The 18,597-nt window shown below is 38.9% G+C and overlaps 1 protein-coding gene across 1 annotated transcript in view; it reads left to right on the forward strand.

The window, feature by feature from the left end:
- LOC125485873 (nucleosome-remodeling factor subunit BPTF-like) overlaps nucleotides 1-18,597 on the forward strand; it is a 76,376-nt gene that overhangs the window by 16,870 nt on the left and 40,909 nt on the right. The window contains exon 3 of the mRNA XM_048610993.1: nucleotides 16,064-16,287. Within this exon, the coding sequence (XP_048466950.1) occupies nucleotides 16,064-16,287 (224 nt within the window). The remainder of the gene's footprint in view (nucleotides 1-16,063; nucleotides 16,288-18,597) is intronic.

Here is an 18,597-nt window from a genome sequence, read left to right on the forward strand (position 1 = left end):
CTCGTAAAGTAGCCCCAGCCTATTTAGCTTCTCCCTATAGCTCAAACCTTCCAACCCTGGCAACATTCTTGTAAATCTTCTCTGAACCCTTTCAAGTTTCACAACACCTTTCCTGTAGCAGGGAGACCAGAACTGATTACAGTATTCCAAAAGTGGCCTAACTGATGTCCTGTACAGCTGCAACATGACCTCCCAACTTCTACGCTGAATGCACTGACCGATAAAGGCAAGCATACCAAATGCCTCCTTCACTACCCTGATACAAAGTTGGATGATGATGCAGAGATCCTTCAGCATGATCTGGACAGGTTGGGTGAGTGGGCAAATCAATGGCAAATGCAGTATAATTTGGATCAAAGTGAAGTTATTTAATTCAAAAGCAAAAACAAAAATGCAGATTACTACCTGGAATGGCTGTAAATTGGGCAAGGGGAGTGTGCAGCGGAACCTGGGTGTCCTTGTACATCAGTCGCTGAAGGTAAGCATGCAGGTGGTAAAGAAGGCAAGTGGTATGTTGGCCTTCATTGCAAGAGGTTTTGAGTACAGGAGTAGGGATGTGTTGCAGTTACACAGGGCCTTGGCGAGGCTACGCCTGGAACATAGTGTGCAGTTTTGATCTCCTTTTCTGAGAAAGGATGCTGTCGAGACAGTGCAGCGAAGGTTTACCAGGCCGATTTCGGGGATGGCGGGACTGACCTATGAGGAAAGATTGACAAGGTTGGGATTGTTTTAGCTGGAGTTCAGACAAAAGAGAGGGGGAATCTCACAGAGACTTAAAATTCTGACAGGACTGGACAGGGTAAATGCAATGAGGATGTTCGTGATGGTGGGTGTGTCCAGAACCAGAGGTCGAAGCCTGAGGATTCGGGGAAGGTGATTTAGGACAGAGATGAAGAGACATTTCTTCATCCAAAGAGTGGTGAGCCTGTGGAATTCATTACCACCGGAAGTAGTTGATGCCAAAGCATTGAATGTGTTCAAGAGTTGACTAGATATAGCAGTTGGGGTGAATGGGATCAAAGGTTATGGGGAGAAAGCAGGATTAGGCTATTGATTTGGACGATCAACCATGATCATGATGAATGGCAGAGCAGGCTTCAAGAGGCAAACGGCTGCCTTCTGCTCCTATTTGCTATGTTTACTTGCGACTCCACTTTCAAGCGGCAATGAATACGCATCCCACAGCCTCTTTGTATGTCAGCACGCCCCAGGACCTTATCATTAATTGTATAAATCCTGCCCTGATTTGCCTTAACAACATGCAGCACCTCATATTTATCTAAATTAAACTCCATCTGCCACTTTTCAGCCTACTTTCCCATCTGACCAAGGTCCCGTTGGCTTCTGAGGTAACCACCTTCGCTGTTTCAGAAGTATTTCAAATTTATTTCAGAAGTAACCCCTAATGTAAATTGGTGACACTTTCATGTGATATCTCAATTTATGTTTGTGTGTATGTATATATTAGAGACTGAAAACATTAGTTAAGCTTGAATTGCCAAAATGTACTTTTAATCATTGTGGTTCTTAACCCTGAAAAATGTCATTGTCCTCATTGTGTTATTGTTTCAGAATTCTCAATTTGTTGATTTGGTGCTGAGGTAATCCAGTTAGTGACTTAATTTTTTAATTTTTGTGATGTTCGAAATTTTCAGCAATTCACTTCCTGCACACTTCTGCCTCTCTACCTTACTTGCCTCCTTTTAATTGAATTAAATTGAATTAGCCTTATTGTCACATACTCAAATGAGTACAGTGAAAAGTTCATAAGTTGCCAGTTACAGCACAAAGGTAGCCTTCAAAGGTGCCTCCTAAACCTTCCTGTCTCCGATCAAGCTTTTGGCCACCTAATTTATTATTTCCTTATGTGGCTTGGTGTCATTCCTCTATAATGCTCCTGAGAAATCCTTTTGGATGCTTCATTGTTATTCTATTTAAATATGAGTTATTGTTAATATTATCTTTTGTTTTGCCTTGAATTCCTGTCCTTTATCTTGCTCATAGAAGACCCCAACTCCCACTATTTTAGTGAACAGTTACAATTTCTCCAACCTGGCCTGCACGTCTTTGTGTGTGATTTGATTTAAATAGAGGCCTTGCAAGCAAACTTTTACCACTGCAAAAAGTAGGCATTCCACTCATGCATTTTGTTCAGCAAGACCCACCGACCTGTCCTTAAACAAAGGATGCTCGAAAGTATTGAAATTTTTGAATACGTTTGTACCGCTTAAAGGTATCAGTGTTTGAATTTGAGTTTAGTGATAGCCTTAATACAATAAATACCATGTGTAAAATTGTTTTGTGGTTAATAGTAATTTGAGTTTACAGAATATCTTTTCATTTAGTCAGATGTCCCAAGGTATTTCTTAAGAACATGTTATTCTCATGAACAAAATGAGATAAAAGACAGGAAAAGTAGGTTTTCATGTCTTAAAGAAGGATAAAGAAACTGATGTGGGATGAGGATGAGAAAAGGATTGTAGACTTAGGGACCTGGATAGCTTAGATTCATGCTAACGGAGAGGCAAAGGAACATTGGGGATAACACAATAAGCCACAGTTGTGGTGGGGGGATCACTGAGTTCTCAGGTTAAGTAGCAAAGTGTGAATTTGAAGCTTGATGTGTTGCTGGACCAAAAACCAATGTTGGTCAGTGTGCACAGTGCGGGTAAGGTGAGCAGGACTTAGTGAGTCTAGGTATAGACAGTGTGGAGCTTTGGGTGAGCTGAAGTTTGTGGAGGGTGAAGGTTGGAGACCAACCAGGAGAACCCTGTGATTTTTTTTTTCAAATCATCACCTTTTTGATGCAAGAACCTGCTCTCCTTTGCTGTTTTCCACACCACTGGTGTTTTTTAAAAAAAGACTTGTATATCCTTGAATTTAAATGTGTCCTAAATACTATCTTCACTAGTAAATCAATGACTTCATGTATGAGAGAGTATTCAAGCTTTGAGCCAGCTCTCATTTATGATATCTCTTATCTCTCTCCCTGTTTTGTGGCATAGTAAATTAATTTACACATGCACATTCTCAAAGTTGAATTTACCTTTTTGACTTGCCTAATACTGAGTGGAAGGATAACTGGCCTCAGTCTGAGAGTTTGTAGCAATAGGCAGGACTACTGTTTTCATCTTCAGAATTGATACAACCAGTTTCTACGTCTTTCATGTTGATCGATTTCTTGGAAGGTTAATACCGCCATGTTACTTACGTGAAACTTGTGAATCATGCAGTTCCTTCATACACTTCTATTCTTTTGAAAATGTTGAAAACTGTAAGTGACCCCAGTGGACATCTTGACACTTGGAACAAGTTTTGCACATCTTTTCTCAGTCAGAGATTGAGGGTTCACGTGCAGAGATTCAGTTTTGAAATTGTGAACCTGTTTGCGCACATTTTCATCAACTAAATTTGGTTTGGCAGTCTATAGTCTCCCCACTAAATTTTAACTTCTCCCCAACTGCCTTTGAGAGGAAATTTGCCCTTGGCATCACTAGTTATCTTGGTGTTGTGTTTATTCCCAACATTTCAGCTAGTTCACATTTTATACTGTTGATGAAAGTCGATCCATTTTGGAATACTTCAGAAGTCAATCTATATACCAATATCTGTGGTAGTCTTTGGCTCAAATATAATAATTCTTGTAAATATTTTACTTGTGTAGAATTGGGGCCAAAAGTAGGCAGATAATACTACGAATAGGGCTATTGGAGGCTTGGGTGATTTAGGTTTGGTCTTTGATCGGTGCTGAGTTTGTTAGTTTAGCTGCAACATCAGTTAGCTTCATTTTTCTCATTCCAAACAGGAAATATTGTCCATAGTTCTACTCCCAACCTCTGTCTGCTGACTCATTAAATTGTCTCGTTATCATATAAAGCTTAGATCAGATCCTAGTACTTTATCCTATCTCTGCTTCAGGTCAACAGTTGATCTGTCTATCAACTCTTGCTGTTGGTAATAGGGATAATCACTAATTTGATAGAGAATCACGATGACATTATTTAATATGAGGAGCTCCTGTCACATCTGGTGGTAACAGTAGTAAATTTATTTTAAGATTTTTTACTGCGGAAGTGTATTACTTGTATGTGTAATATGTATGTACACAATTGCTTCTGTTCACATTTCTTATCTACAAAATCAGACTTGTGTTGTCAGTTTTCTCATGGCCACAACCTATGAGCAGATTTGCAATTGTAATTACCTATGTACACATTTCACCCTTTAATTCTACCCTTCCAGCAGTTTCAAAGCTGGATGGCTTTATTTACAAACTTATGAAAAAGAAAAGCGGGGAGCAGCCAACTGATCAATCAAGTCTATTCCTTATTATCATTTTGCAACTGAGAATAATGATCCTCAACTCTTGTCCCTGCCATAGCAACAAAATCTCCTGGAAGAAGCATCTAAAAGACTAAAGTCCCTATGCCAATTAAGGAGACGGCATATCTGCAAATTCCTAAGCTTCTGAATGCTAACGGAGTATCGCCAGGAGATGCATCACCCACAATTTCCCTACCTTTTTATGAACTGTAATTTTAGTGACATTCAGCAACTCATCCAGCTCTTTTGTTTTGATGACTTGAAGTGATTCTCGGCATGGTCTTCAAAATAATGCCTTTTTCCTAAAAGAAAGGGTAATCTTCATAAAAACACTTGACACTTAATGATTCTATTTTTGTGTGACCTATACATGCATTCCCTGCTTCCTCCACCCCTGCCAAAAACAGGATCTAACTCCCAACAATTTTCTGCATTGGCAGTCAAGCTCCTCGATTAACTTGATGGCTTCAAATACATCTCTCCAAAATCTTTGTTTTTGGGTTTTAAGACATGCAGACATTCTGATCTTATTGTAATAACTGAAGATACTTAGGTTGGTATCACTCTGTGTCCTTTCTCTGAATGTTTTTTATAACCTTCAGACCAGGCATCAGCTGAGGGAACCAGAACTGGCAGAGTATTCTAGACAACGTTAATATTGAAGTCTTGCATAGGGACAATATACTGTTGTGCCTTTCATTTTATACTGGTTTTGTTAGTCACAACAGTACATCTCATACTTTATGTCGTTTCATCTTGTGAGACAGGCTTTGCAATTTTAGTGTTTCATTTATAGTAAAACTGCTCATTTTTCTGCTCAGCAGTCTCTGATTCGGAACCCTTCATGGCATATGCATACGTGGTGTTAGCCGTACCTTCATGCCTGGCAGACATTTATTGATATGAAATGACACTTGACACACCCAGATCTATTTTCCTAGATCTAATGATCATTTATTTTTCCACTTAAGATCTTCACACACACTAAAATCTTTATTATCCCACAAATTTGTGGTCAGTTTCCAAGTACATATATTATTAAGGTGATTGAGAACAAAATCCTGACATCACTACCAGCAGAATTCCATGGTTTACTGATTTCCATGCAGTAATGTAAGTTGTTATTTCTTTGCCAATCTAAGATTTGCCCACCAGCTTCATGAGGCTCGGTTAAGAAATCTATTCAAAAGTGTTTTGAAAATCCATGCCTGCCGTGTCAGCTAGAAACCCTCATCCACTAATGTGTCCTGGGCTAAAGATGACTCCATTCTTTAATACTCTTTGATCTGGACTTGACACATTCTCCACTCACTATTTTCAATGTACAGATGACAGATAAGTCAAAAACTTATTGCTGTTCATCGCTGCCTGTGTTTCAAAGGTACTAAAAATATCCTAACTTTTTAAGATGCTCTGTATAGGTTTCTGTAAGATTGCACAAACTATTGTTTGTATATCTGCTTTCAGTCACATGGCTCCTTTCCCTACTGCCAACGTTATGTGTTGGCTGGAGATAAAATGTAGGGCAGGCTAGTGGCTCATGGTAGGTTCCCTTCCTTTTAATAATAAACTTGTATGCATTTTTATGACGATCCTACAGATTGCATGTTAATTTTTTGGAGGTGGCTGATTGGGTGATTATGGAATTTAGTTTCACACCTTGGCATGGTGAAATTTGGACTTCCATCCTCTAGGTTTCTCATTCACTATTATCACTGCCATGGTAGGTTAAGCACTGAGATGAGGTGCTATTTTTTAACGTTTATAAATTATAAATTTAATTATTAATCATCATTGTTATAATTATTTAAATATTATACATTTTAAAACTTATTTTTTTAAAAGTAGCTAAACAATCTAGTTAAACTTTATCTGGAATACTGCATTTACTAGGGTCTAGTATATTTACATATACATCTCATTTGGAAGTGCAGCACAAATTCCTCAGAATATCCCAGAGCAGTACTGATGCTAAAAGGGTTAGAGAATAAGTAAACATGTGGCTAAAGGAATGGTGCAGGAAGGAGGGGTTCCTTTTCATGGGACACTGGCATCAGTATTGGAACAGGAGCGATCTGTACCACTGGGACGGTCTCCACCTGAACTGAGTTGGGACCAATATTCTAGCAAAAAGGGTAAATAGGCTGGGCAACAGGGCTTTAAACTAGAAGGTGGGCGGGAAGTGAAAGGTAAAACTTTCCCCAGTGGGGAGCAAAGCGACAGGTTAACATTTGCAGAGGTAGATTCCTCTGCGTGGAAAAATACGAAAAAAATGACAGGAAAGGAGGTCTCTGAGTTATTAAAGTCTCCAGCACAGACACAAATAGGACAGGGTGTTTGGAAAGGGTTAGGAATCAAACTTCAAGCACACTGGATAAACAAATGACAATGAGAATAGGAACAGTTAATACAGGACTGGCGGTATTATATCTGAATGCACACAGTATGAGAAAGAAGGTAAGTGAGCTTGTGGCGCAGATCGAAATTGGCAGATATGGTGGGCATCACAGAGGCATGGTTGCAAGGGGATCAGGATTGGGAGCTGAGTATCCAAGGCTATACATCTTATGGAAAAGATCGGCGGGTGGGTTTGCCTTCTTAGTAAGAAATTAAATCAAGGGTCAGAAATGAAGTAGGGTCAGATGGTGTAGAATCTGTGTGGGTAAAGTTGAGGAACCGCTGAGGTTTAAAAAAGCCATAGTTGGAATTATGTACAGGCCTCCAAACAGTAGTCAGGAGCTGGGGGGCAAGATACACCAGGAGATAGAAAAGGTGTGTAAGAAAGGCAAAGTTACAGTGTTCCTGGGGGATTTCAGTGTGCAGGTGAACTGGGAAAATCAGGTTGCTAGTGGATTGCAAGAAAAGGAATTTGTGGAATGTCTGCGAGATGGCTTTTTGCAGCAGTTTGTGGTGGAGCCCACAAGGGAACAGGCAATACTGAATTTAGTGTTGTTCAGTGAGGCAGACTTGATAAGGGAGTTTAAGGTGAAGGAACCCTTACGAGGCAGTGATCATAATATGATTGAATTTACTGTGCAATTTGAGAGGGAGAAGCTGGAATCAGAGGTAACGGTATTACAGCTGAATAAAAGCAACTACAGAGGCATGAGGGGGGAGCTGGGCAGAATTGACTGGGAGAGGAACCTAGCAGGAAAGACTGGAACAGCAATGGCAGGAGTTTCTTGGAGTAATTCAGGAGACACAGCAAAAATTCATCCCTAGGCAAGAGAAGCATTGTACAGGGACGATGAGACAACTAAGGCTCACTAGGGAGGTCAAGGATAGCGTAAAAGCAAAAGAGAAAGCAAATAATTTGGTAAAGGGCAGTGGGAAACCAGAGGATTAGGAAGCTTACAAAGACCAATAGAGGGCAACAAAAAAAAATGAGGGAGAAGATTAAATAAGAGGTAAGCTAGCCAGTAATATAAAGGAGGACTAAGAGTTTCTTTCGATATGTAAAGGACAAAAGAGAGGCAAAAGTGGACATTGGACCACTGGAAAATGACGCTGGAGAGATAGTACTGGGGTACAATGAAATGGCTGAGGAACTGAGTAAGTACTTTGCATCCGTCTTCCCAGAGGAAGACATGAGTAATATTCCAAAAATTCAAGAGAGTCAGGGGTCAGAGCTGAGTATGGTGGCCGTCATCAAGGAGAATGTGCTAGAAAAACTGAATGGCCTGAAGGTGGATAAACCACCAGGACCGGATTGACTGCACCCCAGATTTCTGAAAGAGATAGCTGAAGAGATAGTGGAGGCCTTAGTGGTGATCTTTCAGGAATCACTAGAGTCAGGGAGGGTCCCAGAGGACTAGAAAATCGCTAACGTGACACCCCTATTTAAAAGGAGAGTAAGACAAAAGGCTGAAAATTATAGGCCCATTTAGCCTAACCTTGGTGTTGGGTAAGATTTTGGAGTCCATTGTGAAGGATGAGATTTCTGAATACTTGGAAGTGCATGGTAAAATAGGGCAAAGTCAGCATGGCTTCATCAAAGGGAGGTCATGCCTGATAAATCTGTTAGAATTCTTTGAAGAGGTAACGAGCAGGTTAGACCAAAGAGAGCCAATGGATGTTATCCACCTGGACTTCAAGAAGGCCTTTGACCAGGTGCCGCACAGGAGGCTGCTGTGTAAGATCATGGTGTTAGAGGCAAGGTACTATCATGGATAGAAGACTGGCTCTCTGGCAGAAAGCAGAGAGTGGTGTTAAAGGGTCCTTCTCAGGATGGCAGCTGGTGACTAGTGGTGTTCCACAAAGGTCAGTGTTGGGACCACAACTTTTCACTTTCTACACTAATGATGTAGATGTAGAAACTGAGGGCATTCTGGCTAAGTTTGCAGACAATACAAAGATAGGTGGAGAGACAGGTAGTGTTGAGGAGGTGGGGAGGCTGCAGAAGGATTTGGACAGGTTAGGAGAGTGGGCAAAGAAGTGGCAGATGGAGTACAACGTGGGGAAGTGTGAGGTCATGCACTTTGGTAAGAAGAATAGAAGCATGGACTATTTTCTAAATGGGGAGAAAATTCAGAAGTCTGAAGTGCAAAAAGACTTGGGAGTACTAGTCCAGGATTCTCTCGATAAACTTGCAGGTTGAGTCAGTAGTTAGGAAGGTAAATGCAACTGTAGCATTTATTTTGAGAGGACTTGAATATAAAAGCAGGGATGTACTTCTGAGGCTCTGTAAGGCTCTGGTAAGGCCACATTTGGAGTATTGTGCGCAGTTTTGGGCCCTGTATCTCGGGCAAAGATGGACTGGCCCTGGAGCAGGTTCAGAGGAGTCACAAGAATGGTTCCAGGAATGAAACACCTAACATATGAGGAACATTTGAGGACTCTGGGTCTATACTCCATGGAATTTAGAAGGATGAGGGGGGATCGAATTGAAACTTTCAGAATACTGAATGGCCTGGACAGAGTAGATTTTGGGAAGATGTTTCCATTGGTAGGAGACACTAGGAACAGAGGGTGAAGGGGAGAACTTTTAGATCAGAGATAAGGAGAAACTTCTTCAGCCAGAGAGTGGTAAATCTATGGAATTCACTGCCACTGAAGGCTGTGGAGGCCAGGTCATTGAGTACATTTAAGATGGAGATAGGTTCTTGGTTGTCAAGAGGATCAAGGGTTATGGGGAGAAAGGGGTTGAGAAACTTATCAGCCATGATTGAATGACAGAGCAGGGGGCTGATTAGCCTAATATCTGCTCCTATGTCTCATGGTCTTATGGTTATGAGGCTCTTTCTCATGTACTGGATTTGCATCCCTCAACTACAGATGATTAATGGGCAATATAGTTGAAAGCAGCTAAGGGTTAACAGAATAAATAGAAGTTCTGAGCAAGGGTCACTGTATACGAAACATTAACTCTGATTTCTTTCCACAGATGCTACCAGACCTGCTGAGTTTTTCCAGCAACTTCTGTTTTTGTTTCTGATTTCCAGCATCCATAGTTCTTTTGGTCTTTTAAAATAGATAAGGCAATGATTGCTTTTGGTGAGCATCCAGCACCAGGAAATATAACCTGAAAACTAAAACTGAAGAGGGATTTTGTGGTGCAGTGATGATGTCTGTGTCTCTGGACTAGAAGATCTAGGTTAAAGTCCTGCCTGCTCCAGCCACATGTAACACATTTAAAGAAGGTTGACATAAAAATGTCTAAAATTAGAACTGGGCTGTCCTAGGGGTGATGTCAGGGAGGATTTCTTCTCATACAATTTGTTAAATATCTGGAATACTTCCCATGGAAGAAAGAGTCAATGGAAAGTGTCAAAACTGAGACTGTTAATTGTTTATTTGGAAATGATGTGAAGAGTAGCAGAGCCTGTGAGGGAATTAGATAGAGATCACTGGATAGTTGTATTAATTAGCAGAATGGGCTCGTGGGGCTGAATAGTTTACATAATTCTTCTGATCTTCAGTCATGTTGTGAAGCAAGAAGTTAAATCCATATTGCACTGTTCCATATCCTCTGGAATTCACAAATCAGTACTTCTCAAGCATTTTTGTTTTCGGTGAATTTGAGGGGTGACGAATAGTATCCATGCATTCTTATTTGAATATACCTTGGAACCTTTTATGTCTACTTGATCGGAAAATGGCTTTGATTTACTATTTCAGATTTGGAGTCGAGTGTGCCAAGGTATCAAACTAAGTAAAGAAAAAAATACTTGAGATATTTTGTATGTTTGACTAATGAATTATCAATGTTATTGCTGCAATTAATGAAGATGTTTGCAGTTGATCTTAGATACTTCCCTTCAACCTGTTCAGACACGTTATAGCACAAGCCTGGAACAGATAGGATTGGAACCTAGCCCTTTTGACCCAAAATTAGAAACACTACCCTGATTTGCAATTGATTTCAAACTTAGAATAATTTGGATTGTTGGAGTTTAAATGGAAATTGTGTTGGTTGTTTTGTTGCTGTCTTTCATCTTTGGCCATGCTTGAAATTCTTTTCTGTCTATGTTCAATTACTGAAGCAATAATGTAAGAAAAAATGAACAAAAGACGGAGTATATTGGCGTGTTTCCTTGTTCCTCCAAAAATGATTATTGCTACACTGTTTCATTCGGCTGTTGATCTGTGATCCCAGTCACTGCACACATTCATTTGAGAAGCCTTTCAAAGTAGAATAAATTGAGGTGGTTGTCCCAATTTTTGGGATTTATTCTTTTCGCGCTGTGAGGTAGTGATTCTTGAGCAGATGTGATAATGAATTAGGATGTTTTGAGGATACAGAGAATGGGAAAGAAATGTTTTCTGCTCCTGACTTGCAAATGCATTTAGGGGTGTTGAGTGCTTACCACAGTTCATTGGCTTCCTGCTGCTGTTTGTCGGGACCATCATATTTGTACTGGCCTCTTTGGTAAAGTACTTTGAAACTGCAGCATTGGAGGAATTGTATTGCAAAATGATGTGGGAGTGAATGGAGAGATGAGTCTTGCATTTCTCTTTTCCTCCCTCCAAAACTAATTGTAATGTTTTAACAAATAATTAAGCTTTTTTTGTTTAAACTTTGCATTGATTGTAGTACTGATACTTGCACCGAAAGTTAAAAATCCAAGGTTCTTTTTCAGACAAAATTAATGCATATACTACTTTCTTCCTTTTTGAAGATTGGGTTGTCACTTTTCATAGACTTGCGGGCGCTTAGAGTAAGTAGTGAGTCTTTGACTATTAGTTTGATTGTTAAATACTGGCAAATTATTTGATCATAACAGATATCACTGTAATTTGGTGTTTTTAAATAATGATCCTTTTTCCACTAAAAAAAGTCTCTGCAGTGGTCGTATCTTTTCAACAATCCTCCCCTCAGTCAAACCCAATGCGATTCAATTGTGAACATTCGTTTAAGGAGATCTTGTTTTGCGCAAAGTAGCTACTGCATTTATATATTAAATAGTCTGATGGACCCTCTTTGGCTTTTCTTGCTCTTAGTTTTATTTCTTTAGTCATTTAAATACTGGGATAGGATGGGGGTGGTATACTCTTCAGAAGGTCAGTGCAGACCTGATGGACCAAAAGGCCTCAATCTACACTGCAGAGATTCTGTCATTCTGTGTTGATTGTGCAGTGTAAGATACTCCTTGAAAATCATCTCCTTGACCAAGGCACAATTACCATCCCCTCAACATCAATATCTCCAATTTTGGCTGTCTCCACGATTTTCCTTGCTTTTCTGAAACATCTTGAGACATTTTTCTTCATTAGAAGCACAGAGTGCATGCAAACCCAATCTAACACCTTTAAAAGTGCAGGAATTTAATGGGTAAGTAAAACATGCAAACAATCGAATTATACTTGTTGCATGCATTATGTGGTGCATTTATCTTGAAGTTTGGTGCCACTGAATTTCCCAGGAATGAGCATCATAGAACTTCTGTGGGTTCTCTGGTAAATTGAACTAAGGAGGAAAGAAAAGCATTCATGGTATATAACAAGATGGGTGTAATGTGAATGAAGCTACATCTTTTGAAGATGTAACATTCACTCTAGCCATATCCTTCAACAGTACAACCTTTGAACATAGGCGATACTTGGTAGGTTTATCAGCTTGTTGACTTCTGCATAAGATAATTTAAATAAAATGTATGGTAATTTTACATGTAAATTTTCAGTGTTCTGTGGTTTGCAATGTTAATGTAAAATACATTTTTACAACAGGTGTGAAAAATCTTCAGAAGTGAATGCATGACATGTTGCTGTGCAACTTTTACTGTTATACTGACACTCTGCTTTGCTATGAAATTGTTTTAAGACCAATGTTGTAGCAAATAAAGGTGCAAAACAAGTGGCTGCAATGAATAATTTGTGTTTTCAGTGTGTGAAATGCTGTTGATCCTGTGGAGTTTCAGTATATTTAATCTACTTGTGTGTAACACCAGATTCACAAACTTGTTATGTAGCACATTGCTGTTGGGAATTCATTGAGGGTGTTATTGGTATCCTTAGACTGGGCAATTAAACATTATCACAGTACTTAAAAAAACAACTCCTGCTTTCCATCTATGAAGCATTTGCATCTACCAGACATGTTTGTAAGTGTTTGAAGGTCCTTAACAGGAAGTTAGTGTTTTAGGTAAGGCTGAAGAGATTTCAGGAAGGCTTTTAGAGCTAGGGGAAATTAAATAACGTGGAGGTGGAGTGTTGGGAGAAAATTTACGAGCCTATATTCCAAATGGACAGGAGAGGAGGAATGCACCATAATCGAAATTTGTCAAGTTGCAAAAATAAAGAGCTAAAACAGTTGGTAGGATAAAGTGATGCTATGGAGAATTTATGGATGAGGCCTCACTACATGGGTGTTATCTCATTTTTCAAGCGTGAAATGAAGAGGGCTTTTTTGCCCACAAAAAATTTGTAGTTGTTACATGATGTTTATCTTACAGTTTCAGTTCTTAGAGTGTGGCACCAACGGTGTATGTGTTCTACATGGGTGACACTTTCAGAATTCATGAGTGAATATATAACATAAAGAATTGCTGCAAATCTGTCACAGAATTATCCTCCGGTTCTCCTGTTTTGGCTGCAGTTGAATCAACGGAATCCTTATTTATGCACCCTGAAGTTTATGCCAAAATTATGGGAGATATTTCAAGTTGTAAAGAAGCCCAGGGAAATTCCTGCTGCCTCTGGTTTGTAGTTTCTGGCATTCTCATTACAGTAAAATTCTGTTTAATATTCAGTGAAGGATTTTATTCAGTGTGTCTGTCTTTTTAGACTTCAGTCAAGTCTTTTTCTCAATAACCACATTCAGAATTTTTTGTAATTAAGGAATCCTAGCACATCAATTATAGGAAACATTCTCCTCAACAACAAGATTATGGCTTCAGACCACTGTTCCAAAATCAAATTTACTTGTCGCAGAGGTACTAAGTGTGGGGAAGGGTAGATGTGACTTTTGTCCAGCATTACAATGCATCAATTGGTGGAAAAATACCTAACATAACGTATTTCAATATTATTCCTGTTGAACTTAAAAGAACCCTACTTGATGATTAAAAAATGTACTTTGTACACAATACAATATATCTCCAAAGTCCATAACTTGGGGGGAAAAGAAATCTATCCTTGACTTTGGAAGATGTCACATTGGCTGAAACTGTTTTCGTTTAGATGCATGTACCTGGGTCTCAGCAAGAGGCTAAACTTAGTATACAATTTCTGTGTTTAAAAAGTTCAGCAATATATTTTCGGAGGTTAAGTACTTGAAACTCACATCTGGGGTTTAAAATTTACGCAGTTTGCTAAACCTACCTATGTTAACCAAAGAGGCTAAAAAGCTTTCAACATGTTAGCTGAATCTATTCATGTTCTGTCCGAACATCTGCGTGCTTGACATCCGCTGGAGGTGGGAAACAACTATTTTCCCCAGTCTGCTTTTAAGTAGTCTTGGAAGGCTTGATAAATCTTGATGTTTATAAAGAAGTATAACTGTAGTCCAGTTATCTTAATGTCTATTATTGGGAAAATATTAGAGTCTATTATAAAGGATGTAATAGCAGAGCATTTAGAAACATATACAATAATCCAGCAGAGTAGGCAAGGCTTCATGAAGGGGACATCATGTCTGACCAATTTACTAGAATTCTTTCAGAAGGTACCAAGCAGGATAGATAAAGCGATGTAGGATATTTCTATTTTCAGAAGGCATTTGATAAGGTGCTACTTAAGTTTGGCTACTTATGAAGATAAGAACTTCTGGTGTTGGGGATAGCCTATTAGCATGGATGGAGAATCGACTAATTAATAGAAGCAGAGAGTTGGGCTAAGGGAAGCATTTTCAGGATGGTGGCCTGTACCTATTAGAATGCTGCAGGGATCAATTGTGGAGCCATAATTATTTACAACATTTAGATTAATGACTTGGGTCAAGTACAATAGCCAAGTTTGCAGATGACACAAAAATAGGTCAAAGCCAAGTAAGAAGGAAGACACAGTCTGCAGAAGGATATTAACAGATTCAGCGAGTGGTCAAAAACTTGAAAATTTGAATATAATGAGAGGTTATGTGCTTTGGCAGGAAGAATAATGAGGTTGAATATTATTTAAGTGGAGAAAGACTGTGGAAAGTTTTAGCACAGGTATTTGGGAGTGCTCATGCATAAATTGCAAGAAGTTAAACATCCAAGTTCAGCTGGTAGTAGGGAAGACAAGTAGAGTGTTGTCCATACTTTCAAAGGAAATGGAATATGAAAATCAAGAAATATTCCTGAAACTATGCAAGATACTAGAATACTGCGAACAGTTTTGATCCCCTTGCCTAAGGAAAGGTATACTGCCATTGGAGGCTGTCCAGAGAAGGTACACTAGGTTGATTCAGAATATGGAGGGATTTTCTTATGAGAAGAGTTGAGTAGATTGGCCTTGTACTCATTGGAGTTTAGAAGAATGAGGTGACCTTAGTAAAATATAAAAGATCTGATAGAGTAGATGCGGACTGGTTGTTTCTTTGATTCTAGGACCAGAGGCCATAACTTCAGGATAGGGGGTCAGCCATATAAGAAAGGGATGAGGAGCAGTTTCTTCTTTAGGTAGTTAATCTGTGGAATTCTTTGCTGTGGAGTGTGAAAGAGGCTGGATGATTGGGTATGTTCAAGCTGAGAAATTTATCATCAGCTAATGAATCGAGGGCTTTGGGGAAAAGGCAGGAAAGTGGATTTCAGGATTGAGATCAGCTATGATCTCATTGAATGGTGGAGCAGATTCAATGGGATGAATGGGCAAACTTCTCCTCTGCCTTATGGTTCAAAGAACTCAGTAAAAATTAGGTGACTGTACAAAAGTAAATTATTCACATTTCCAACATCTGAATAAAAACAAGAAATGTTGATTATATTCACTCGTTTAGCTGCATCAATGGAGAAACAGTTCATGTTTCAGATGGGTAACTTTTGTCAGAACTGGTCAGAACAGTTCACATAAAAAGTCAACAACCTGAAACATTAGCTGCCTTTTACCATCAATGTTGCTACATCTGCTGATGATTATCAACATTTGCTGTTTTGATTTTGTTAGCGAAGTTTGAATCTCAACTCTGATCGATCCAAGTAAAAAAATCACTTTATACCTCTCCAGATTTATACATTTTGGGGAGGAAAACTACTGTGATAATGTGACTTAAGGCTGCTGCTTCATTCTGACCTAATGTAGCCAAACCATCCTTTTGTGTGTCTGGCAACTCAGCCTGAATGCCATAGAACGCTTCTTGATATGATTTGATGTATTTTTCTTACAGTGAAGAAGATAAAGAAGATGAAAAGGATAAGAAAGTATGGTATTACAGTTCAAAGGTACAGTTGGCTGAACTCATTGAATCTTTGGACAAAGAATACTGGGAATATGACCTCTGCAGAATACTGGAAGAAATGCGTGATGAAATTCATCGGCATATGGACATTACAGAGGAATTGACCAATAAAGTTCGTGGCAATAATAAATCTTGTCTTAGTGCAGCTAATGGTAAGTGAAGTTGATATGAAGAAGAATGCTGACGTGTCTGTTTTTTGGATTTAAAATTGTTGGTTGATACTCTTCTGTAATATCCATTACAGAATAAATAGAGGATGCTTTGTTCAGTTGTTGAATACAGACCTGTTGCACACTGGGGAGAATCAAATGGCTTGCTGACAAAGTTTGTCTATCATTGTGCTTGCTTAGACTAAAATATTAAGTCTCGAGCAGGCACAGAATTGGTGTGGAGATGCAACCGATGATGGTCCAACAAATCAGCACCCTCTTTTCAGTCTGTATAAACAGGTGACCCTTTTTTCAAATCAGTTTTTTTGCGTCCTAGTCCTGATGAGTGCATGATGAAAAAGCAATGGTTTCTTGTGTCCTTTTAGCAATGTTTAAACTCTACTACCAAGCAATTATTTGTTATATTGAATTGATTTTTTTTTTGCTGAATTATTGAAGTGATCTTGAAATTGATGTTTAGCTATTGCAGTCAGTTTGACAATCCGTAAATAGATGACCTCTGGATTCAACCTGGAAGCTGAGCAATAGTGCATTGTTTTTAAGTTGTCATCGTATCTAGCTACGGCAGAGTATTTTAGGGGTTGCGCAATTACATCATCCATGTTTGAGAGGAAAAAGTTGTTTCGATCCTTGATACATACTGCTGTGTGAACTGGATGTTTTGGTGAAATTAATTTTTTTCCTTGCTTTTATAAGAAAAAGATTTTTTTTTGCTATGGAAGTTGTTAAATTTATTCTCAGCTGCAGTTTAATTGGCATTGGATGGTCCTCTGTTTCTGCTATCAAACTGTTCAGGTAGTCAATATCTTTAAACTCATAAGCTAAGTAAGAGTTGGTGTTTAGCCATGGCAACTTTGTTTCAACTGGACATGCTTCATTAATGTGGCTTCAAATGTTAGCCTTTCTCAGATGGAACCAAGATATTTGGTATGTTCTCATTTCAGATGCAAAGTCCCTAAAATGCAATAAGTATCTTGGTGATCCAGGGACTGTTGATATTTTTGTAATCAAATTGTAATGCTTGCCATTGCTTACTGTAATCTTCTGCAACTCTTGATTTAGTTAGCAAAGTTTAATAGATCTGTCTGTGAATAAATAATTTTTAAACATTCTGCATAGTTTTGATGCTGGAAAGCTTACTTTTAGATCTATTTTTGATATTTAATGACTAAGCATTAATTTATATGGCAAATACTGTAGTTTTTCTCCATGTTTACAAAATAATGGCAGAAGTTTATGGTCACAAATGTGAGTTTATATTGAACTGATATCTGTCATTTTGAAGTGGATGATTGTTTGGTCTTACTTAAATCTGATTTCTTTTCCCTGTTCCAAATAGTATTCCACTTACTGAGAAACTTACATCCCTATGGGGCTTTGACAATGCCAATTTCAACACGACTTGTTGAGTTGGATTTTCACACTATCCCTTTTTCTATTCCTTTTTTCTCTTTGTATTTCTTCCAGACAAAAACACTTAACTACTCAATCAGCACCTATCTTGGCGCTTCCATCCCCACAGTCCCCATCCTGAAATTGTACTATCCTGCCACGATTCTCTACCTGGGAACCATCCTTTGCGGAAGGTTAAGGTGAGAACCCAAATCCCCCTTCATTGGTGCAGCTTGTTAGTACATCAAGCTTTGCTGCCAGCTCATTTTGAATTTGGTTATTTGGCTAAATAAATTATTTGTCATTAGCAATCTTAACTTGTTTTGCCTGTTGTGGCACTAATGCTACTGCATGCAGATTAGTCTTGGCAGAGATTAAATGAAGGTCTTGGGGCATGTAGCACCATTGGGATTTCAATAGGTATGATTTGATATGAGCTGAAAAAGCACAGCCGGAAATGTTGACGTTCCTGCTTCTCGGATGCTGTCTGACCAGCTGTGCTTTTCCGGCTCCACATTTATTGGCTCTAACTTCCAGCATCTGCAGTCCTTACTGTCTCCATGATTTCATATGGTACACTTAACTGCTGTGATAAAGAGATTGTCAAACCATGATAGCGAGGGAAATAACTGTGGGATATGGGAAGGTTTTGCAGGAGTATAGGATTACTGAAAGTAATCAGTGAAACTACAATTATTCACTGATTTTTCTTCTCTGCTGATACATTCCTTCTGTTGCACTTAACAGTGTACACATGTATAATACCTACCATTATCTGTAGAGACACAAGGTATTGAGAAACTAATTTTAACAAAGCATGCCACAGTCATTTTCATTACAACAGCACTTGAAGTAGATCAGTTAGTTAAACAATGGCTTTAATGTATTAACACTTTTTTA

Source organism: Rhincodon typus, chromosome 23 (genome assembly GCF_021869965.1).
Source record: "Rhincodon typus isolate 14 chromosome 23, sRhiTyp1.1, whole genome shotgun sequence".
NCBI lineage: Eukaryota > Metazoa > Chordata > Chondrichthyes > Orectolobiformes > Rhincodontidae > Rhincodon > Rhincodon typus.